The 25,881-nt window shown below is 37.1% G+C and overlaps 1 protein-coding gene across 1 annotated transcript in view; it reads left to right on the top strand.

Moving 5' to 3' along the window:
• SLC49A4 (solute carrier family 49 member 4) overlaps positions 1-22,821 on the top strand; it is an 89,427-nt gene extending 66,606 nt beyond the window's left edge. The window contains exons 8-10 of the mRNA XM_015818916.1: positions 3,631-3,758; positions 21,251-21,433; positions 22,491-22,821. Coding sequence (XP_015674402.1) covers positions 3,631-3,758; positions 21,251-21,433; positions 22,491-22,606 — 427 coding nt within the window. The 3' untranslated portion in view covers positions 22,607-22,821. The remainder of the gene's footprint in view (positions 1-3,630; positions 3,759-21,250; positions 21,434-22,490) is intronic.
• Positions 22,822-25,881: the final 3,060 nt, after the last annotated feature.

Genomic DNA, 25,881 nt, shown 5'->3' with positions numbered 1-25,881 from the left:
AGAAATAGATGAACTCTTTGCCAACCAGTTAACAAATGTATGTAGGAAGTATACCACAGTAGTAATAGGATACTTCAACTTTCCAGATATCAAATGGGAGACAAACTCTGCAGTGAGCAGGAGATCAAACAGATTCCTAACCAACCTAGACAACAACTTTGTCACCCAAAAGGTGCAGGAGGGAACTAGACGTAAAGCTATACTGGACTTAATCCTTACTAATAGAGAAGAAGTGATAGAGGGAATTGAAATTGCTGGAACCTTGGGGGAAAGTGACCACATCATACTGGAATTTAATATAATGCAAACACTAGCAATAGAAAACAATTCAACCAGTGTCTTAAACTTCAAAAGAGCTGACTTTAACAAACTCAGAGAGAACCTACTGCAAACTAGACAAACTAGAAACAAAAATTAAAATAAGCAAGAAAATGGTAAGAGAACACCTATCTGACCTTGGCGAGTATAAATCACTGGGACCCAACAGATTACATTGCAGAGTTCTGAAGGTGCTGGCAGATGTTATCTCAGAACCATTACACCACATCTTTCATAAATCCTGGAGCACAGGGGAAGTACTGTATCTGAGGATTGGAAAAGGGCTGATGTGGTTCCCATCTTCAAGAAAGAGGAAAATAACAGACCTAGGAAATTACACACCAATCAGTTTAACATCAATACCTGGGAAGATCTTAGAAAAGATAATCAAAAAATAGATCTGTGAACAACTAGAAGCAAGCAAAGTTATAACTAGTAGCCAGCACGGGTTTGTTAAAAACAGATCTTGCCAAACCAATCTTATTTCATTCTTCAATAAAGTGACTAAACTAATAGACCAGCGAAATGCTGTGGACGTAGTATACTTAGATTTCAGTAAGGCATTTGATAAAGTAGACCACAACCTACTCCTTGGTAAGCTAGAAGAAAGTGGAATAGACAACATCACCACCAGATGGATCTGTAGCTGGCTGGCAAACCGTATTCTCAACGAGTAGTCCTCAAGGGCACCATATCCACATGGAGACAAGTAAGCAGTGGGGTACCACAAAGTTCCGTCTTAAGCCCAGTATTTTCAATATCTTCATAAATGACTTAGATGAGGGAATTGAAGGGGAACTCATCAAATTTGCAGATGACATCAAACTGACAGGAGAAGCCAACACCCTAGAAGACAAACTCAGGATCCCAAAAGATCTTGACAAACTTGAACAATGAGCCCTATCCAACAAAATGAGTTTCCGTGTGGATAAAAGCAAAGTTTTACATTTAGGCAGGAAAAATCAAAGGTACAAGTATAGATTAGGCAAGACCTGGCTCAAAAACAGTAACTGAGGGACCTTGGAGTCCTAATGGACGATCACTTGACTATGAGCCAGAAGTGTGCAGCAGCAACCAAAAAAGCTAATACAATCCTGGGATGTATAAACCGAGGCATAGAATCAAGATCACGCAAAGTATTAGTACCGCTTTATAAAACCCTAGTAAGACCACACCTGGAATACTGCAGCCAATTTTGGTCACCATATCACAAAAAAGATATTGAAGGTTTGGAAAAAAAATCAGAGAAGAGCAACTAAGATGATCAAAGGCCTGGAGACTAAAACATACAAAGAACAGCTGCGGGACTTGGGCTTGGCTAGTCTAAAGAAAAGAAGAAATAGGGGAGACATGATAGCGGTATTCCAGTATTTGAGGGGCTGCCACAAAGAAGAGGGGGTCACATTATTCACCAAAGCACCAGAGGGAACGATGAGAAACAATGGTTGGAAACTGATCAAAGAGAGAAGCAACCTGGAATTAAGGAGAAACTTCCTGACAGTGAGGACAATTAACCAGTGGATTAGCTTGCCTCCAAAAATCGTGGGTGCTCCATCACTGGAGATTTTTAAGAAGAGCCTAGAGAGTCACTTGTCTGAGATGGTACAGGTTCTCCTGCTTGAGCAGAGGGCTGGACTAGAAGACCTCCAAGGTCCCTTCCAGCTCTGTTCTGTTCTGTTCTATTCTAAATATATATGTTAGGCAAATATAATAAATGAGATTCAGAAGTGTCATCAGAAACTTAGTGGCTAGCTAGGTCATGAGATGTCATTTTCATTAAAAGATATTGTCTATAAAAATGCTAATGTTAAAGAGAAGGCAACTATTTGTTTTTGATGCCACCAAATATGATACTGAATTCTTTTAACCCTAGTCTTTAATGTCTCACAATAAGATGGAAAGACAAGTCATTCTGATTTTAAAAAATGGAGTAGCCAAAGTTTAATTTTAATATGCTTTTTTCTGATTTATATTAGTATTCATTATTCCTTCAGTACTTACTGATTCACTATTTATTATTCCATAACTGGTTTAGGAAATTTTGTTTCAGTTGTTTATTTGATTAATAATTTTATTCTGTTGTGATTCATTAAGCATTTCACTATAATGTGATTCATTCATTTAATTAATTTTATATTTTGTTCTCACTGTTTTTCACTGGTGTATCACCAGTTTGCATGTTATCCCAATAAATTTTAAATCGACTCTCTCTTTTTGATGCAGTCTTAATTCAGTGGTCATTCTTCATCAGCCCATTAGGATAGGCATGTCAAACTGCCGGCCTCCGGGCCAGATGTGTCATGCCAAGACCGCACCCACCCCATTGCCGGCAATGGGGAAAAAGTCGTGATACATTGTGCAACGTCACGTGACGTCACGAGTTTGACATGCCTGCATTAGAGTAATCCAGGATAAATGGCTGAAATAAACCAAGTTTCTACAAAAGTGGGTGAAAAGGTTGAAATGGATAGGCCAATTCTTTTGAGATCAAACTTTATATCCAGCTCAGCCCATTGAATTTTACAGAAATAATATGAGAAACGTCAACTCAAGATGATGTTGAACTAAGAAAAATAGTATAAAGCCATTTACAATGCTCCATTAATTGGAGGGGAATAATTTCCATTAGTCAGCAAATTGTTTAACATCCTAAGGTATTTTTCCTCAGACAAGAATAAAATAAAAATAAAAAGGAATTATAGACTTAACTCCATACCTGACTCATCTTAGAAATTCAAAATTATCACATACATTGTAATGCATCTTTGTGTCTATTGATAACTTTCTAGAAGAATAGAATAGAATAGAATAGAATAGAATAGAATAGAATAGAATAGAATAGAATAGAATATCTTTATTGTCATTGTGTAACTCACAACGAAATTAAATGCTGTCCACAGTGCACACTACACACAAGTAAAAACCACAAATAAGAACATACATTATATATACACATCCTTCACATTCTATTCACCATTGCGCCACCCTTGTATTGCACTTCAATGTTGCACTATACAGTAATATTTAATATGGTTACAGCTCTGGGATAAAAACTATTTTTCAGCCTATTTGTCTTTGTTTTTATTATCCTGTACCATCTGCCAGATGATAATAGTTCAAAAAAAGAATGTCCGGAATAAGATGAGTCTTTAAGAATATTTTGAGCTTTCCTAAGACAGCAGGAACTGTACAGTTCGTCCAGAACTACTATATCAGAAAACACTGTTTTAATTCTACAGAGCACTTTAGCTAAAGTATACTTTTTTATCACAGTTTGTATGAATGATTTTAAAACTATGGTTTATGTTACAGGTTTGCTGATTTTATCAGAGGAATGCTGAAACCTATCCTACTTCTGTTACTATCAGGAGCAACTCTGTCATCTTTTTGGTATACTTTAACATGTTTAAAAACTGGCATTCACCTTCCTTTAACTACAGGTATGTTAATCCCATTTTCCAGGTTTGACAAATATTTGTTTTAGTAATGGCTTTCAACCATGTAGAATGCTAGGAAAATGTGGTAGTGTAGTTCACTATAAAAGTTCAAAATATAAATTAAACTATTCCAAGTGGAAATTGGGAAATTACTTGGTTTTCTGACTGAAACCACCACCAATATTTTTCAAGATGTATTATAAAACTCTTACATTTATTAAGCCAATTGCAGAATAACAAAGAAAATTGCTATCAGAAATGAACTTAAGCTGTACATGTGAAATCTAATTGTGAAACTCCTTGAATGGTGTCTTTAAATTTCTTACACCAAATAGGTTGTGTAGCTTGTAATTTTACTTAGTTGGTTAAAGTAAGAAAGGGGAAATTTTTGTGTTCATTAAACAAGTGTCTTTGACAAGACTTTTAAGATCACTGTTAGTTAAACATTGGTTAAAGAAAATGATTAATGATAATGCTTAAACCCAGCTGACTTGGAACTGGGTAGATAATTGTATACTATGTTGTATTTTGTGATTTTATAATATATGATGCTTATCTGGAAACATAAGCATGTGCAGAAGTAACAAGCTGTTATGAGTTATTTGTAGTATGTAAATGAAAGAACCTTACAATTTTCCTCTGCTCGTTTAATTATAACTTTATATTTAACATAAGCCTTATATCTAGTGTAGAGTTTGTCTATATATTTTATACAAATCACATATGCTTGGTTGATTTAAAGTTCAACTTTTCTGAATTTTCTTTGCTTCGTGTTTTGACACCAAGTCTTCCTTCCTGCTCCCCTTCCAATTAGATGTGTTGAATTTGATAAATTGGCCTCTTTATGACTGTTTGTACAGGTCATTCTCACTGAAGGACAGTAATTGGGACATTGGCATAAAGCACTGAGTTACAAGAGCAGTTCTGGCGGCCATCATTAAGCAAATCCTGCAGAATTGTTACGGGGCTGTTAACAGCACCATTTGCAACTTCCTGCCGGCTTCCCCATTAACTCTGCTTATTGGAAACCATCAGTGAAGATTGCAAATGGCGATCACATGGCTACAAGTTTCTGCGACTGTTATAATTGTGGGCTAATTTCCAGCTACAGCTAGAAAGAACAGCTGTAAGTCCCCTTGTTCAGCACCATATACCTTGAACGCTCACTGAATGAGTGATTGTTAAAGAAGAAACTATATCTGATCTTCTGGAGTGTTGTCCTGCACTTCAGACTTAATTTCCAAAAGATGCTTTGGAGTTTGTGAGAGTGTGAATATTGTCTCTTTAGGACACCAAAAATATTGGTATGTTTTTTTCCTAAACTGTGTGGTATCTATGGGGGTAACTCCACAGTCTTAAGAGAAAGTATAGTTACTTTAAGATGTTGCAGAGGTGCTATATTTCTGCCCCAAACACTTTTGGAAATTAAATCTGAAACTTTGCTTCAAAGGGAAGAATTTTATATTGGTGTATGTATGGTAGTAAATTTTACACTATTTATTTGCTTAGTAATTGCATTTTTCCACGTTAACAAGAAAAATTGGAGCTATGTTACATTAGTGATTTTTAAAATTACCCGATTTTTGCTTACCTGTTGCTCTTTTCTATCAAAATTCATCATTTTCTCTGTATCAGAGTTCTGTACTCTGGTCCAAAGGGAGAAAATATTTATGCTTTCAAAACTAATCCTGTCTTATTACATCTAGCACTCCCAGAGATTCTTGTGTCATTAACTTTAAGATTGTGACATTTGTGTGCATGATACTCTATAGCCACAGACCTTTCCTTCCCTGGCTACATTGAACAGTTTTAAACTAATAGGCTAATATTTTAGTGAATATTTCTTATCTATGTAAATAAGTCTATCTTATTTAAATTAATTTTATGTCTTCAAAATTGGAGCATAGTAATAAACCACAGATGAAAGCAGCATAATAAGAGGTTTCTGCTAGAAATGAAACTTTATCTGACATACTAATGTTGTATATTTTTATTGGTGTATTCTGTGGTCATTTTTCATGTTTTAAATGAATACGCACTGCAATTTAGTTCTTCATTGTTGTGGCTAACATATTAAGTTTTCAGAAGCTGCTTTGGGTTGGCATATATTTGCACAATTCAGAAATAAAGTTTCCTACTTAACTACACCACCATCAAACAAAGTTGGCTCTTCTCTGATTTGATGCAACAAAATGAATGAATTCTTTAAATTAATTCTTAGTTAATAAGCAAAACTTGACCGGCTTCGCCAGATGAAAATAATCTTTCTCCTTCCATGTTTGATACAGCATGCAAAACAAAGTATGCAGCTTGATGTTTGTTTTTGTTTGGCAACAAAACACTATTCTAAAATATTGGGCATTTGAAATCCATTCTGCGTATAAAAGACATGGTATCCTTTACTGTTACATTCCTTGTTCCTTGTATAAACTTCAAATAGCTAAAAAAAATCCCTATCTCTTGCTCGCAGTTCTTATTTCTTTCCTACTGAATAGGGAATATTTTGACTATCATTCTGTTCCTCCATTTTAAATACAGGTAAACCCTGGGTTCAGTGGTGGGATTCAAATATGTGAACAACCGGTTCTCTTGTGTGGATGCCGCTTCCGGAAGTCCATTGTGGGCTTGGGCAACAAAAAATTAACTACCAGTTCTGCCGAACTGGTGCGAATTGGCTGAATCCCACCACTACCACTACCACCACTACCACCACTACCACCCACCACTACCTGGGTTGCATCCATTCATTCTGTGACCATTCAAAGTTACAGTGGCACTGGAAAAGGGGACTTACAACTAGTTCCCAGAGTTCTGGTTATTGCATTGTCCCTGCAGTCTGTGATTGTGATTTCCAATGCTCCCTGCCAGCTTCCCACAAGCAAAGTCAATGGAGAAGCCAGCAGAAAGTTAGAAGTTGCAATTATGTGAGCCCATGCAATCCTTGTTTAACAATGGCAACTGGGACTACTGGAACTGCTGTTGCTAAGCAATTTGGCCATGTGGCATTGTGCTTTATTACCACATTGCTAAGTGATGGTAATTCCTGTTCCAATTGCCATTCTAAGCTGACGACTACTTGTATAAGGTTTACATGTGTGTGATCAAAAATGTGATAAAATTCAAGCATAGGAATATATGGCTTACATCTGCCAAAATAGATTATTTTCCCTATAGACAATAAACATCTGGATCTATAACTGATACAAGAGTTTCTTTGCTTGTAGAAAATGTCAACACTAGGTCCTTTTTGTTCAATCATGACTAAACTTCCATAGTTCCAGCAAAGATTCTTCTTATTTCTTGTACATTTCATGTACATTCATTGAATTGTTGACCATAAACCTGAAGGATTACAGAGTAATAGCAATAGCACTTAGACTTATAGACCTCTCCATAATGCTTTACAGTCCTTTCCAAGTAGTTTACAAAGTCAGCATATTGCCCCCAACAATCTGGGTCCTCAATTTGGAAGGCTGAAAGTCTGAGTCAACCTTGAGCCAGTCAGAATCGAACCCCTGGCAGTGGGCAGAGTTTTGCCTAGGATACCGCATTCTAACCACTGCACAAGAAACCTTCCAAATTTGATATAGCAAGTGACAGTTGTTTCTTAACTGTTCTTGTTCCATTAAGGTAATTTTGACATATTGGAAGAATTCATTAGAATGCAATTGCATTCATCTTTTGAAAATCAGTGAAATTTGCCTTCTTCATTTTTTACTTAATGCTGTTCTTATCTTTGGAGGAAATAGTGATTCATGATTTCTAGTATGATGCAAATTATAGAGGGTGAAATACCAGTGAAAAGAAATTAAAGGGACAAAATCAAGAGAAAAGAAATGGAAATTAACTAAATCTTGTTTAAATCTATATCGCCTGCTATAATATCTCTCCATATCATCCTTTTCTTGCAAACATAGGGTGCCACTTGTTTTTCAGGCTTCTCTTTCTCTCTCTCCTTCCCCCACTTCTTATGTCTTTCTTGGTCTTTCCGTTCCATTCAGCCATCCATTCTTGCTTCACGTATTTGCTTTGCAATTTTAGCCTCATTGACCAAACTACTTCAGGATACTTCTTTCTCAACTTCTTAAGTAAACCCCTTACCCTGCATTCAGCTTCCTTTTATGTTTCTCCTGACATACTTAACATTCACTTCTATATAATTAAGGCTGCAGAAGTACACTCTTATACCCAACAATATTGGCTTTTTGACAAACTTTTATTCCTCACAATAGATCACAGGATATATACATTTTTACCACTATTTGAGCTCTTAAATTTTCTTCATTCATGTTCACATCTTTATTTAACATTCTACCAAGGTACACAAATTCATTTATATGCTCTATATATTTTTTGCCAGTTATATATAGCTCCCAATCATCCACTCCATTTTTCCTGTCAAACATAATCTCCTTGATCTTCTGTATTTTATTTGTGATTCTTCTATTTTCCGAGGTGGTGGTAGGCAAGGAGGTTTCCTTCAATCAGCTTCCCGGCCACGGGGAGATCATGTGACAGTTTGGGGTGCAGTATCAAAGGTTTGCTGATGATACCCAATTATACATCACTACTCCTGGATGTAGAGGAGATGCTGTCCATGATCTAACCCAGGACCTGGTGACTGATCTAAGGATCGGGACAAGAAAGAACAAGCTGAAGTTTATTTTAGGCCAGATGGGGTTGCTGTTTATACTTCAGGATTCTCCATTGGCAATACTGTTATCTCTGGACAGGCAAGCACTAGATGTGAAAGAACAGATTTATGACTGGGGAGTTGCGGGCCTTTGACTCAAGGCTCCTACTTGAATAGCAGGTGGAAGCCATGGCTGGAGGGGCCTTTGTCCAACTTCAGTTGGTATGCCAATTGAAACTTTACCTGATGCAGGAAGACCTGGCTACAGAACCTATCTCATTATTGTACAGATAGACTACTACCATAATGTGCTTTACACGGGGCTACCTTTGATATAATTTGATCCAGAATGCAGTATTCTGTGGGTCAACTGGTACCCAAAGCTGTGAGCTTCTAGCATCCATACTGCAGATTCTGCATTAGATGCTGACTCAGTTCTGATTACAATTTAAAGTGTTGTTTTTAGTCTATAAAGCCTTTTGTTGTGTAGTACCTGCAGAATTGTCTTCTCCAACTTGTATCAGCCCAAATTACAAGATCACGGAGAGAGAATCTCCTCATGGTCTCACACATTCAAGAAGAGAGGAGGCCAAAGCGAGTAAGTACTGATGCTCGGTGGCAGCATTGGTATTGTAAAATGGGCTCCTTATCATCTTCAAGGAAAAACAAAGTTCAGTTGCCTTTTGAAAAAAGCACCTTTAGGTTTTCTCTGGGTGGTCCACCTATGATGATGATGCTTAGCCTAGTTCCTTTTCCCTTTTCCCTTTTTGTTGTTTTTAACAAAAGGGTCATTAATTTGATTGTTAATTTCTTGAAGTAGATTATTTTCATTGTTTTTATTAAACAATTTTTTGCATATATGCAATATGCCCAAGGAGCAACCTAGAGTTGGTTATAAGATGGACTGCGATGATGATGATGATGATGATGATGATGATGATGATGATGATGATGATGATGATGATGATGATAATGATGATAATGATGATGATAATGATGATGTTATCCATTCAGTTGTGTCCTACTTTTGGTGATTCCATGGGCCAGGTCTTTCCACATCTTCCAATCTTGCATTACTTCTTTGAGTTTTACTATGATCTGGTTGGTGTCAGCTTTGATGGTGTCCAGCCACCATATGGGCTGCTATAGAAATGTTTTAAATAAAATAAAATAAATGTAGAACTGCTGAGAACTGCAAGGTTGAAGTGGGATGTAAATGCAATATTGAGATCCATATTGTTTCAGAGTGCCATCAAACATTCACTGTAAATCAGAGGTCTCCAACCTTTTTGGTTTGTCGGCCCGGAAAGGGAGGCAGGTACCACTACATGGCGCATGCAAATGGGCCATGCGCATGCAAAAATAACCTGTGCGCACACACCAATGGGCTGCACACGCACACATGCAAATGGCCATGTGCATGTGCAAACAGGGCTGCATAGGCGCAAGTGCTGCAAATGGGGCGGTGCTGTGCCAGCGGGATGCTATGGGCAGCACTAGTACTGGGACACTCGAGGGCGGGGCACCGCTAGCATTGGCGGGATGCTCGGAGCACCGCTAGTGTCGGTGGGATGCTCTGAGGTGGGGCGCACTAACGGTGGTGTTAGCGCAAGTGTGTGGGGGCATCCCTTCATGCAGTCTGGTGGCTAAGCGGCCACGGCCCACTAGTGGGCTGTGGCCCACAGGTTGGGGACCTCTGCTGTAAATGATTTGGTTCTTAAGCAGCAACATAACATTATGTGCAAAAAAAAGGATACACATATTCATGTCCCAACTGTCCCAATTACCACAAGCATTCCTTGTACATTTAACAGCTAAGGGAACTAACAGATCTTCGCTTTGCTTCCTTGCCATTGTTGAATCATTTGCTAAGCATACCATTGATTCTCACGCTTTATTTCTTATACGTCACACTTATTACACTGAACAATCTGACCTTTAACTCCGTATTGGTGCAAATGTTTTGTACGTCAGGCATATCCAATTTATTCTGCGGCTGCTCTAAATTAGCAAACAAGTTGTAAGAGATAAAATAGTGAAAGTATATTAAGAGGTAATAAAGGACTTCACATTTTAGACTAGACGTGGAGAGGAAGGGTCGTATCTTAACGTGGTGAAGTGTTTAAAATAAGTGACATTGGAGACACTAGAATGTTAGTTTTTTAGACGGTTTTCGAAAGGGCTCATGTAAAGTGTGTGATTGGGGGATGAGGGAGTAGAAAACATCTTTTTTTTAAGGGAACAGTAGTGGCATTCTTTCCATCATCAGGCATGAATATAGTCTTCCCAAGCGTTAAATAAGTTGCACAACCATTTCATAAACAAAGCGAATCTATAATCACACCTTTACATAAATATTTTTTTTCTAGTTACAGCTTCAACACTGGCCAGCCTTAGTATTTTCCAACATTCTTAACAGTGTTTATGATTTTTCATTTTTTTTTTTGTAGAACAAAAGTGTTTAAAGTATTTATTTCAATTTCACTCTTCAAACTGTCCCTGTCGTGCCCATAATATCTTTAAAGTATAGTACTCAGTCCTGCATTTCTTCACTTAGATTTCATCACAAATCATTTTACCACTTTTATTCTTAACTGCAGTCTGGAAATTCTTTAGCCCTTCATGCCCACTTCCAAAACAATCCTTTATTTCTATAAAAGTGGGCTCTGCATTCTTCCTTCTTCTTTTAATTTTAACCATTCTTTGTTTTCCTTAACTTCATTACTATATGCAGATTATGTTCTCATTCTTTTCCTAGCAATCACTCTGTTATGAAGCTTTTTCTCATCTGTTGTCTCTTTTAAATCATTTCAGCCAACAACTTTTTCATATTTCCCATTAGCATAAAATTGTGCGTACTTTTGTGGCCCTTTCCAAGATAAACCTTTTGCCCTGTCCAGTTTCAACATCTTTTCATTCTTTCATTTGGGAAATTTAATATGTCTCTTAATATATTTTTGAACAGGATTCATATTTACTTTGTCTGGTCGTCTTCAAACGGGCCTATTGACACTGATCTCTCCTGCAGCTTTTATAAGGGAAGAAAATAACAGAATAAGTCACCAGCTTTAGTTGTCCATTTGTAGCATTCCTTGCTAGCAATATAGAGAACACCTGTCAGTTTCAAAGATTTTGCAGTGTGGCCCAATGCAACCACATGGTTAGAGTTAGGGCTAAATGCTTTCTCCCAAGCTTATTTGTGCTATTCTGAGACACACTGGAACTGATATGGTTGAACTTTTTTTTAACATGATAATTAAGTTTCAGGAGGTCATTTTTTCTCTCAGTTAAAGTAGGGGGAGTTTGAAATCAGGCAGCACACAATGACTGTGGCACAAGAATGTGAGATTCTTTTTTAAGAAATCAAAGTTGAGGTAACATTAAAATAAAAGCATTTTGTGTTAATGTTAGAAGGGGAGCCATTTTTTTTTTACTTGTTCAAATGGAAATACTGTGAACCAAGAGCAATCCATTTATGTGTTCTAATACCTGTCTTGACAATTGCAGTAGAATATTTTGTATTTTCAGTCAATGGATACCGATTAATCATGTTGCTATTTACCAAATTGTGTGAAGTTAGGTCAAACCAGTAATAACTAAGCTGGCTTTTAGCCGGCATTTAGGGCTGACTATTCAAAGTGATTAAGGATAAATACACCACTGAGAAGAACTCTGTTACTTGTAAATAATAATAATAATAATAATAATNCCAAGATTTCGCCCCCTATAGTCAGCGATGGGGTCAGCTGACTATGCCGAGGCGCCGGCAGCCACAGCCACTCGGTCTTGGAGGGGTTGAGCCTGAGTCTGTTCCTCCCCATCCAGACCCGTACGGCCTCCAGGCAACGGGCCATCACGTCAAGGGCATCGTTGGGGTGGCCTGGGGTGGAAATGTACAGCTGCGTATCCCTGTAGAATTTTCAGGCAGTGTTCCAAGGGTTTTGTCCTTCTCATCACCTGGTCCATAATTTGGAGCCCATCCAAATATTAACTAGGGTCTACCCTACTTACTCAAGGTTAGCTAAGTGCTATTACCTGCTGAGGCATCCCACAATGTTTAAATAAAGCAAAACTGCCCATTGTAGGTAAATTATACTCTTACAATGTTGATCTCCCTATTCTAATATTCCTCTGAAATTCCTTACTTTTCTAGCATATTTTACTTTTGCCATATGGTGTGGAACTATTGTAAATATTATTATAAGCACGTCACTATGTTAATGATACATATTCCATAGGGTGATATTTCTCAAATTAAATATTCTGCTTTCTTCTAAGAAGCAGGAGGAATTTTCTAAAAGATGTTGCTAATGAAACTGAAAATCACAGTTCTCGTCAAGTCTGCCACTTAGCCATGATCGATCAAACTAAGAGCATTTCTACGACCACATTCAACTTTTAGAATTCCTGCTGTTCTTCCTATAATTGTGAAATGTTTGCCTTATTTGATCCTGCTTCTGCTATGGTTTTTCTTTCCTCCTTTTTTTCTTCTTCTATGTCAGGGGTCTTCAAACTCGGCCCTTTTATGACTCATGGACTTCAACTCCCAGAATTCCTCAGCCAGCGTGCCTGTTCTAAGTTCTCACTAAAATATGAAGACCTTTTTATCAAGACAACACTAGCAGTGAACCACTCCACACCCATCTGAACCACCTATCTGACCTCTCTAACTTCTACACACTTCCTTCTCTACTACCACCTCTTCTGAGTCCCCCACTCTGCCTTTCTTCTGCTGTATACGCGATATTAGCCTTTCAATAGAGCCCAGTTGGTGTACCTTTCTAATCATAGTAATGGGCTGAAGACAGTCATTTCAGAGAGATGCTTGTTTACTCAGATAATTCTAGCCAAGGGGAACATCAGAATGATATAACAACTTTATGTAGCTTTATGTATTTTATATCACATCAGCAACCCATGCCTTATTGGATCATCCTTTCAGAGATATTTCCTTACCTTAACAGAGAAACAGAATGACCACAGGCAGATTGGTATTGTGTAACTTAGCATCTTGCCTTTAGTCTTAGCAGCCATATCAACCACATATTGCTGGAATAGACATCCTTCTCTTAGAAAGCTATTAAACTCATTCTCATGGTTCATTATTTGATAGGCACAGTAATGCATTGCCATTACTTTCTTGTTCATCATTTGGAGCTGATGATGCCTGTCCGAAGAAAGAAGCTGATGTAGGAGTGATGGACTTTGAAATCATTTGCAAACCATCTCATTTTTTCAGCATAATGTGCCATGATGTTGGTTCAGTTTCAGTGTTATAATGACAGCAACTTAGTCCATTTGTGCATTAAATTTGCTCTCATGTTCAAATGCTGGTCTTCAGTTAGGATTAATGATGATAGACGTTTCTGGCATGTCTTCAACTTGTTCTTTTGCAAGTTGAAGGAATGTAATGTGCAGGTTTCGTTGTTGTAGTAGTTTCTCCAACAAATCAACAATGCATGTTGAATTCTATCATTGTGATGTATGCCATGCTCAATTCTATGCTGTCTCGAGAATCCATGAAGTAAATTTGAATAAATTTGACTTGCTGGTTGGAGTCTGGCGTTAAGTGTCTGATGTAATGATGGATTTGCTTTTGCATAATCATAGAAAGATTCCATCTGTTCCTCATGGGAAGGACTTCTTTAGCATCAAAGGATTTCATTTGAAAGAGACAGTTCTATAGGTAGTCCTTGACTTATGACCACAATTGAGTCCAACATTTCTGTTGCTAATTGAGACAGTTGTTAAGTGGCTTTTGCCCCATTTTATGACCTTGCCACAGTTGTTAAGTGAATCACTGCAGTTAAGTTAGTAAATCAGATGCTAAGTGAATCTGGCTTCCCCATTGACTTTGCTTGTCAGAAGACCGCGAAAGGTGATCACATGACCCAGGACACTGCAACTGTCATAAATATGAGTCAGTTGCCAAGCATCTGTGGCCAGTAGTCATAAGTCTGAAAAATGGTCATAAGTCATTTTTTTCAGTGCCATTGTAACTTTGAATGGTTATTGAACTGTTATAAGTCGAGGACCTGCATTGTCTGATGTTTTTCCTGAACTAATTTGCAATAGGTCCATCATTGCTATATAAGTTGAGGAGTTCATTAGATAGAGGTTGCAAATTGCCTACCCTGACTTTTCTCTTCATACAGCAGAATTTGGTAGTTTTTCTAGGAATAGGGATGCATAACAGGGAAGGCAAACTTTGCCCATGATACCAACGTCACCAGAAATATTACATCTTACAAATCATGAATTTTGCCTTGATCTTTCTCTGTTGAGGTTTCGTTGTTGAAGATGGCTATGGTCATGTTGAGGAACTTGTGCAGTAATTAGTGTTTTTCCCTTTTCTCCATCTCTTCATCTCTCCTCTTCCTTACCACATCCCAATAATGTTTGACGTCATCACATGATCACGATAACTCCTCTCTCTTTCCACATGGCATGATTATGCTGACAATATTTTGTCTTATTTTTACTTACTTATTTATTTTACCACAATCTTGTGTGTTGCCGTTCTCACCTCAGAATACCAGCTGGCTTCTCCATTGAGTTGACAAAGCTGACAAAGACAGTTTAAAAATAGGACCATGTGACATCCAGACAAAAAAAGGGGGGCAATCTACACTCAATTTCAGAGTAGGAAACTGAAAAAATGAAACAGGTTAGGCAAGAAATAAGGTGTAGTGGCTAATGTATTTGACTGACTCTAGAGAAATCAAGTTTCGATTCCCATCTGCAGCCTGGCTGGTTGTTATGAAAAACCATAGGAGGATAAAGCAATATGTCTGTGCCTTGAGTTCCCAAACATGTGCGTGTTTGTGTGCCAGAGAAGGGGCACATAAAGCAACTAAATTATCAAAGCCTTTCTTCATTACCTTAAAGTTGTTGCTTCTATAAGAGCTAATGATGAGTCAATTCTTTGCTGTTGGGTGGGGGAGGAAATGGAGAATTGTGAGATTGGCTGCGAAACTATCATGAAATGTTCAAAATGAAGATCATGTGACTGTAGCAGCAGTCCAACCAGCCTGGAGCAACTATAACTTTCCAAATTTCATTTCCTCTGGAATATGGGTTCCAGATGTGGGACTCATATGTATATTAGCCAATCTGAGTTGCCTTGGTTCAGAAATTGTTGCCCTAGGATGCACCTTCACCCAATTAAAAGTCAAGACAATGGGAATTTTAGTAGCATATTTTAGAGCAAATAAATTTCATTTAGAGTGAGGATAGTGCTTGAGCAGGGGTTGGAGTAGAAGACCTCCAAGGTCCCTTCAACTATTATTCTGTATTCTGTAGTGCTCCTTGAACAAGTGTGCTTTCTTTTAAAGCAATCACTGGGATTTATCAAAAGAGGAAGATGGCTTTCTTTGTTAATAAATATTAACAGAAATTTTGCTTAGTTTTTCTCACCATTGTTGCATAAACCATTCATGCACATAAAGATGAGGAAATAATAAAATTACTAAATAAAAGCAGATGCTGTGGGTATTTTACATTTCATTTGTTTTAACTGGCTATATTTAAGTAATTGCTGTCCTTATTTAGATATATGAGGGGGAAACTTTGAATTCCAAGATATATTTATGACTACTGATAGCTAGAAAAACTTTTGAATGGAGTGTGCCTTGTCATGAATTCCTAATGCCTGTCATTTCAATTTACAATGACTATAGAACCATTTTAGTTATCTCAGTTCTGTTGAGCATTATGAAGGATATCCTGCTTCCCTTAAGCTCATGGATTCAATTGTTATGGAGGCAAATCCCTTTCTTCAGTTCAGCCTCCTCCTCCTTTCCCTCATCCCATTATAAAAAGCAGTAATAAATTCTGTACCAGGTGGCAGCCAGCTGGCTATAGAGAAGGCTAATACACACCACAATTTCAAGCAGCAGTCGGACTGCAGAAGAATTAACTCATGAATCATCTCTTGGCTATTACTGGTATAGCAAAGCTAAAATAGTACTGAGTTCTAAGAAGACAAACTTTTATAACTTGAACTTTCCTATTGGCCTGCTTACTCCAGAATAATTTTTCTCAAGAGCCGGTTGAATAAGGGACAAGTCAAGTTCCAAATGTAACCCCCACCAGCATAGCCATTGCTATGAATTCTGGGAGCTGAAGCTCCCGTTTCTGGTTGAAGAAGGCTGTGATATCCTGTCCTCACTTTGACACCCCTGGCATTTTTGAATGTGTGAGAAGGACATATGTTTAGATCTGTTTGCACCCCCAACTAATTTACTAATGAGGCCTTTGAACTATGGTGCTGGAGAAGACTCCTGCGAGTCCCTTGGACTGCAAGGAGTTCAAACCAGTCAGTCCTAGAAGAGATCAACCCTGACTTCTCTTTAGAAGGCCAGATCCTGAAGTTGAAACTCAAATACTTTGGCCACCTAATGAGAAGGAAGGACTCACTGGAGAAGGGCCTAATGCTGGGAAAGATTGAGGGCAATAGGAGAAGGGGAAGACAGAGAATGAGGTGGCTGGATGGAGTCACTGAAGCAGTAGGCGTGAACTTAAATGGACTCCAGAAGATGGTAGAGGACAGGAAGACCTGGAGGAACGTTGTCCATGGGGTCGCAATGGGTCGGACATGACTTCGCAATTAACAACAACAACAAAACAGAGTAAACTCACATTTTTTCCCAAATAGGTCCTTATTTAAATAACTACTTTCCAAGGAAGTCCCTCAAGACCTGGCAATGTCATCATGGGATCCCAGGGAACCAGTGACATTCTAAGATTATTGTGGTTATTATTCACTCCTCCTCTGCCTTCTGGTGGTTATATTTAATGATTTTTATATTTTTAATGATTGTCTTTTTTATATGTTTATTGCTTTACTCAACTGCTGTATGTCCCCTGGAGTCACTTTTTGTGAGATGGGCAGCTATATGAACTTGATAAACAAACAAACTACACTCTTATTAAGTTGAAAGTTTCTGAGTCTTTAGCCCTGGTAGAGTAGGACTGAGCCCTTCCTAGCCCTTAGAAAAAAGAAGAATGCACAAGGTAGCAACTGACCATAGTTGTAGTGTGTGTTTAGAAGTTTGGACTCTGCTTTTCAGTAAACATTTTGTAGACCCAAAATATACAACCTAATAGCCTTCTCCACTCTGGTACCATTGCTTGTGTTGCATGGGTATGATGGCAGTTGCAGTCCAACATATTTGGAGGGTGCAAGGCTGAGCATTAGAAAATACAGTATAGAAGACAGAAGTCCCTCCCCCAGGCATTAATGAAAGGTGAGAAATTATGACTTTCTTAAATCACATCTGTAAGCCTATGTCAGTGTATTCAATTCTTTTTACCTATAATACCAGACACTTCAAGGAAAAGTATTGCAATATATGTTAGAACTAATTGGTTGCTATCATTGCTCTTAATAGACTGCTTCCATAAATTGATTACTGAAAAACCTATTAGCTCTGCTAATGATTTTACAGTTAAAAAAAATCTTGGACTTGGTTATAGAAGACAAAAAGATAACTGAAAGCCATAATATGTATAAAAGCTAGCCTTTTGTTCTATTCAAAGTCCAGGCAATTTGTTTTCCATATGTTTTTCTCAACATGAAATGTTTTTGGTTTTGTTTTTTAAAAAGGTTTCTTCCTGGATAAAAAAAAATAATCAAACCCATATTAAAAAGAAAAGCTGCTGTGCCTTATCTCCTATGCTTCTCAATCTCTATTTTTCATAAGTCATATATTAGTGAAGGGGAGTCTTTTTCAGTGTGCCACTCTCAAAGAGACAATATTATTCAATATTATTCAGCTTGCTTAAGATTTTATGAGGTTAAAGATATTTCTAGGACAGGTGTGGGATTTTTGTGTGTATGTCTGTGGGTCTTAGGTCTATGGGGGTAGTCAGGATTAACTACATAAAAGAATTAGAAAGGGATAGGAAGGGGGGATTGGACCAGATAGATGAACTCTTTTTAATTTACATATTTTTTCATTTTTCCCCAAACTCATCAGATTTAACAATGGCAAAATACTCCACTTGCACCAATCTTGACATACCATTCAAGACTTATTATTGATTAGGACTTGAAACTGTGGGGAAGGACACTAGCCTTCAATTATAAAAAGCCTTCTGCCTTAACTGTTTAATTACGTTAGGACAACACTAGATGCAAAGTTTCCACAATGAAAATGAGATGTTAAACATTTGTTTTTTGGTTTATATTTTCCATGATAGAGACATTATTGTAACTTTGCAGTCTAGCCTTCCCCTATCCCAAAAGAGCTTTTGAATTTAATCTGTTTTTTCTCTTATCCTCTCGAGAGTCCACTGGAACATGTATATTGTCTTTGAAGGCCAGATTTATTAGAAAGCAAATATTTTGTTTTTCCTCTTCGACTCTTCTAGCAAATGTGTCATCCAGCAACACAAGAAAATTTATTTCTAGCTATGAAAGAACACAGAACTTTAAAAAAAGTGGCAGAGGAATTAAACTTTGTTGTTAATGGCCAAGTTCACTCCCAGTCTAGACACTATATTCCATGTAACCTAATGGTCATATTATACATGGCAATATTTATGGGAAGTGAACTACTATAAACATAGCATCATTTACGGTTGACTTGAGCACTTGGAAATAACATTCTGCATCCTTGATCACTTTTTTTTAGTTTGTTTGGGATTGTATTATAAAAAAACTCCCCCATCCCTTCTCATCAAACCAGACACATATTCTGAGAATATCTACACAAACGTAGGTATTCTTGTTAATAGATACTAGGACCTATGAACTCAGTAATTAAAATGTTATTTGACCATAATACCCAAACTAGAACCAATTCTTATTTTTGGTGTTTAAAGCATGAAGATTAATTGATGGTTGATTGTAGAATAGTAGTTTTTGTTTGCTTATTTATTTGGAGTAAATAAATATAGATGTTTACATTTAAGAAATAAGCGACATTTTTATAATAATAGCTTCAGCTTAAGGATCTACAGTTCAGACCCTCTGACCTAATTCTTTAAACAGTAAAACCTTTCTGTATGCAAATGAGCCATGTTAGTTAAGTGTAAAGCAGACACATAGTGCTTTGGGATGGGATACCATTATTGTTTATATCCATCCAATAAAATGAGTAGGCCGAGGAAGAGAATAACCATTCTTCTTAATAACTTATAAAGCCCAGGACAGAAGCTAAGGTTTTTATTTTGGACTATCAAGAAATTTATTTTGCTCCATATGAGACCACATTTGTTGATTTCATTTGCTTTGCTTTGCATGATCTAGCTTTATCTCACCAGAGCCATTGCTGCAGCAGAAATAAGAAAAGCACAAAACTTGTTGAAAGTGTGCTCCACTATTTATATATTATTCTGGTACAAGAAGAGTCTGTGGAAAAATATTAAATTGGGCTCTTTCAATTAAGCACTACTAGAATGTTCAGTCATGGAAAACATGAGGCCTCTTGAGTTTAGAAATCTGACAATGAATTATATTACTAAATTGGGAAATTATTTTTATTAGATGGTATTCATGTAGTTTTCTTCTGTTCTGAATAAGGAGCTTAAGCTAGCCAATGCCTAGCAGAGACATATTTACTCAAGAGAGCAAAAACATTTGCAGGCCTGACTGTGTAACAGCTCATTTATTCTTGTGATATATTTGCAATAAATGAGTTCTAAAGGATGTCAGAATAATTCTGAGAATATGTACACATCTCTATGCATAGATGCACAAATGCCTACAGATATTTTCAGTTGGATCCACTTGTTAGTCCACCAGTAAGTTCTCTGCTCGTTAAGTGAGCATATACAAATGACAGGATGGCATCTGCCCATTACAAAGAGAAATAAAAATGATGTCTTAATCCTTCTGCTCAATTACAGAAGATAGATTCAGAAACTTCAGGTTTTTTCTCTACAGCCAGACTACTCAGTTATATGTTATGTGAACAAAGTAACATGCCTTCTGTCATTCAGGTAGCTATGACTGTACAAAATATCATTGCACATATTTGGATCAAATTTACACATACTCAAGTAATATAGCTACGCCACACACAAAGAAACCCACACATCCATATACTGTATGCCTCAAGCTATTTTCTTTTTACATAAGCCACCCTGCGCAAAGCATAGGAGCATTAATAAGTCATGAGACAACAAAACTAATGATACAGTATAAGAAACACAAAAAGAAAATATAGCTAAATCTGGTTTACATTCTACAGTACACCTCTCTGTAACTTTTTGTCCTTCTAAATCATCTTTGTTTCTATCACATTGATATATTGACTCGTGTTATTGCCTTTTGGCCTTTAAGGTTCTGTTTCTCTTTTTGACAGACTTGTAACTTCATCCAGCCATGACTTTCTTGGTCTTACCCCTCCTCTAAATTTATATGACCAAACCACTTCTATTTATTTCTTGCATTGGTCACACATATTCGTTGCAAATCTGTACCTATTCTTGATTCTATCCCTTTTTTCACGATGTCAATAAGTAACTTATGCATGGTAGGATAGGACAATTGTATGTTGGCTAGCAAGGTAATTTCCAAATTAGAAATTCTGGCTTGTATAGAATACACACACATGTGCATGGTATAAAACTAGGCTTAGATTGTATTTGTGGCACACTGGCTCAAATGTACTAATTATTGTGTTTCTATTGCTAGCAGGAAATCTGCATACTGTATATCTACAATTATGGTTGCAAATTGGTCTTCTCTTTTCCTAGCCTACTAAAACATCATTATGTGAAAGCCCCATTTATGTCTTATATTTAAAGTTATAAAAATCTGATCAAAATGGTTCATATCAGTTTATTATTATTATAAGACTGTACAGTAGTTGGGTCGTGGTGCAGAATCTCTGAACTTTTACTTTCATTGCAGCCACACTTTATACTTCCTGCATTTTGCTGGGTGTCTTCTTGAACAGCAGCGTCCCTATCTTCTTTGAACTTTTTGTGGAAACGGTCTATCCTGTTCCTGAAGGGATTACCTGTGGCGTGGTCACCTTCCTAAATAACATGTTCATGGGAGTGCTTTTATTTTTCTTTAGTTTCTACCATAAAGGTAAGAAGTGTTTTGAATGCTTGCTCTTATAAATTTGCCAGTGTGACGTATTTCATTCAGAGTTTCATTCACCAAGGTAGACTGCATACACCTCTTCTACTACTAATGCTAATGATGTTGAAACCGAGCCCTCTAAGGGTTTGTTTAACTGTCTGTCAATCACCTTAATTGTATTAAAGTTTATGGCTATGCTTTCTTTTTTTATCTTTATTTTTATTGCTTTGTTCTCCCTGAGTGGGTTTCTTTAATAAAAGCAATAATACAATAATTATTAACCATTCATTACAATATCTAATTGTCTCTGGTAGCAATGGTTTGTTACATATTTCCTCTTTAACACGGAGGTCTTCAAGAAAATATACTGTGTTTTATATTTAGCCTGTGGATACAGGATTGACCTAAACCGTAATACTGAAAGTATTTTTAGATCTAAAGATGTGTGGAGTGAATTAGACAAACAGAGAACCAAGTGGGTGTTCCTTCACTTTTCATTGTTGCATTGCCCTTAGCTCAATTATAGATTTAAAAAAAAAATAAAAAATCTGGGCTCTGATTTGCAATTTTGTTTTTTCCCGAGACATAATTTTGTACACTTAATTAATTTTCTTTTATGTGTTTCAAATATGATAGCTAATAGAAAAACCTCTCCCCAGTCCGGCTTTCAGAAGTCACTAATGATGTGTTTTCTCCGAATGCCTGTTGTTGATGAGACCGGTTCCTTTTGGTAAAAAGTACTCATTTTGTGCCTGTTGATTTTCACCTGAAGATAGCCTTGAGGCTAAAAGCACTTCTCCATCCCCTCCAAAAGTATTGTGGACAGTGGTGGGATTCAAATATGTGAACAACCGGTTCTCTGTGTGGATGCCGCTTCTGGAAGTCCATTCTGGGCCTGAGCAACAAAAAATTAGCTACCGGTTCTGCCGAAGTAGTATGAACTGGCTGAATCCCACCACTGATTGTGAAGTCTAGATTGTGAGCCTGTTTTTAGAATTACTGCTTTATTGAAATGAAGTACAGTGTTACACAAATAACTAAACTAATTTTTTTCTTCCACTAGAACTTTCCTGGTTTAACTGGTGCCTCCCAGGTTCCTGCTTACTAAGCCTTCTACTCATCTTGTGCTTCAGGGAATCCTATGACAGACTTTATCTGGATGTGATTGTCTCTGTATGAAAACCTAAAGCAAGGAAGTTAAAGAAGATGGAAAATAATACTGGATTTGACCTGTTTTTCTTGAAAAACACATAGACTAAAGGTTACAGTACAAATTCAAAAAATCACCAGGATTTTTTGGTTGAATTTACATACAAAATGGGTTGTTTTTAATTCCTAATACGGTATTTTATCATTTAGATTATTATGATGAGCCTTGCCTTTGAATGGAATTAGAATATTTTTTTTAAAAAAAAATACCTATTCAGAAGAATGTGTGCTAGAAGAAATATGAACTGTGATATTTTATTTAATAAGCTGTTTAACGGCAAAAATGTGTGCCAACTGAAAATACTTATAACAAAACTATAATAGCAATATCATCACAGTTAGGACGTAATGATGGAATTTTTATGGATAAAAGCTTCTTTTTAACTCTTTTTCTTTTTTAACTGGTGTTTTAATGAGAATTCTGATAATCCCACATTTGACTTGCTTTGTAATTTTTAGATGTTATTTCTTCATTGTGGCATGTTCATATTAAAGCTTCCGTGATGACAGATTTTCAACTTAGTTGCTAGGACTGAACAAATTGTTGCTCTCTCACTGTGAATCATCTTGTTTAAGAGGGAATTGGCATAACATTACACTAGGATTTTGGTTAAATACAAGATAAAAGCTTTAACATCTTCCTAGTTTTTCTATTTGAAGCTACTTTTGCTTATTTAATCTAGGGATACCATTCTTTTACTTTCCCCTCCAAAAGACAGACAGACAGGCACATACATAGTCACAGAGTGGGAGAAAGAGAGAGACACTTCTTACTAAATGGTTCTTGGCAATTGGTGCTATAAATTATGTGAAATTATTTAAATGTAATTGCCTTATAGCCTTATAGCCTAATACAGACATTTAGGAGAGTGGATAGAGAATTATAGTCACTATATAGGAAATTGTTTCTGTTCTTAAAGAGTGATAATGTCTTATAAATATGGCTTAGTACTTACATGGTTTCCTGAGAATTTTTTTGATGTCATGATTCCGACAGATGAAACTCTTCAAAAGAACTACGAGGCATTGTTTACTTTAAAGAATCTTTATTTTGAGTAGCATAATATCGGCACTACATAATCGAAGCTAAAAACTGAATTCCCCTCCCCTGAGCACATAATATCAAAGCACAATTCCCTCTTTCAATTAACAGTCATAAATCACATTCCCCAATTAGCTTGAATTAGTCTCCTCTCCAGTTCTCCAGCCGCCAATTCCTTATCAGCTCTGGTTACAATAACCTTGTTTCTCCCGCTAGGTTTAGTGTTGTTATGTCTAGCTGGACTCTCGTTCACATCCCCCCTCCCAGCATCATCTAACTCTAAAAGCAAAAGGTAAAAAGATGGCTACATTTCCATCTGTTGTCAATGCAAAAACATCCGATGTTAGCAGCGTTGACATCTGGCTTGTGTATCCCTCCATTAGGAAGGAAGGCCCTCTTCCCAAAGTCTTTCAAAGCCAGTGAAACAAAGTTTACAGTTTTTCTATTATAGATTAGTCTTCTCCTCAAACTTGTTTACAATTAAAGGTTCTGCTTTTATTTTTTAATAACTGCTTAGAGACCTATTGGTGGTCTCAGTAGCCATAAGAATTGCAAAACAGATCAAAATATCAGAATTAGCAGCTTCTGAAATTTAGCATCAGCTGGAAAATATGCTTTTACTGCTCTTGCACCCTGTATTATGAGGGACAATTTTTATTTGACTTGTTTCAAATGTTCTTTCATTTTCAATTGATTTTTCATAATCTCCTATACACCAAATCTAAAACAAGTCACATATTGCTGAAGGTAGCTTGTTTTTCTCAGTGTGATTTACACAGTTGAAGCCCTGCCCCTTTGTTATGTTCATTGTGACACACAAAAAGGGATGTATTGTGTTGCAACGGCGTCTTGATTTTTTTCATTCCCCCAAAACCCATAATGGCCATCGTGGTCATTGTGATTCAGAAATAGCACTTTTCTGTTTGTCATTTTTCCTATACATAAGTGAACTATTTCTTTAGATGAACTTTCAGGAATGTTAGTTAAGTTATTTGATGTCTTTTTATAGAATGAGGCCCCAGTACTTGATGAGCTAAACCAGGGGTAGGCAACCTTGGCTCTTTTATGTCTCGTGGACTTCAACTCCCAGAATTCCTGAGCCAGCATGTCTGGTTCAGGAATTCTGGGAGTTGAGGTCCACGAGTCATAAAAGAGCCAAGGTTGCCTACCCCTAGGTTAGAAGGAAGGCATTATTGCATGCATTAATGGCCTGGCTCTTGGTGCCATGGGCACCATGGCGCCATGGTACCCATGGAGGCTGTCAAGGGCCACAGTAAAGGATGAGCTGTGCTGGTCATATGAACTGAATCTTGGCACCTCATGGAAGATGAAAGACTTTATAATATATAATAAAAGATGAAAGACTTTATAATATATAATAAAAAGTAAGCTTAGTACGCTTAATAGTTCTTAGTGTATACCCCTCATTTTCGGGAAACAAGAAGGGTAAAATCAGGCTGCTGCTATAAACAAGCTTTGCCTTCTTAAAAACCTTTCAGATGAGAGCAAGTTTGGTTTAGAGGTTAAGGCACCAGGCTAGAAATCAGGAGCTGCGAGTTCAAGTCCTGCCTTAGCCATGAAAGCCAGCTGGGTGACCTTGGACCAGTTGCTCTCTGTCAGCCCTAGTGGGGAAAATAGGAGGAGGAAGGTGTGTTGGATAGGTTCACTGCCTTGAGTTATTTCTAAAAATAATAAAGGTGGGATATAGTTAAATATAATCAATAAACAAGTGAATTTCTGCATCATTGTTATACAGTAATATGGGGTTTACCTGATAAAACAATGCCAAGAAGCCCCAGTTGTATCATGACTATAGTAAAGCCATATACATGAACTGTATAATGGAAATAGCCCATGTTTTATTATACACATAATCTTTCTGTCATTTGTTATGCTTTATTTTGCTTCTGTTCAGTTTGCTCCCTCGTATCAGATTAGAACTCATGTATTAAATATTCTCTCATCAGCATTCTTTGCCATTTCCGTTACTGGAGCGTCAGGGAAAGACACTTTAGCACTGCAGTCGGGGATCTCTCTACAGGAGGTCAGAGAAATTCAAACTTGAAATGTTTCACATTATTAAGCAGTAGCTGACAGTTTGTGATAGCTTTATGCCTCTGTTCCACAAGTTTTTGACTAGATTGTCTGTAATTGTTACTGAATAACCATGGCTGCCTGTCGTGTCTAATTTCAGAACATCTGC

The sequence above is a fragment of the Protobothrops mucrosquamatus genome, unplaced genomic scaffold (assembly GCF_001527695.2).
Source record: "Protobothrops mucrosquamatus isolate PMUCROS unplaced genomic scaffold, P.Mucros_1.0 scaffold822, whole genome shotgun sequence".
Classification (NCBI taxonomy): Eukaryota; Metazoa; Chordata; class Lepidosauria; order Squamata; family Viperidae; genus Protobothrops; species Protobothrops mucrosquamatus.
Note: the sequence above shows the minus strand (reverse complement) of the source record. Positions and strands in the feature narration are given on the sequence as shown.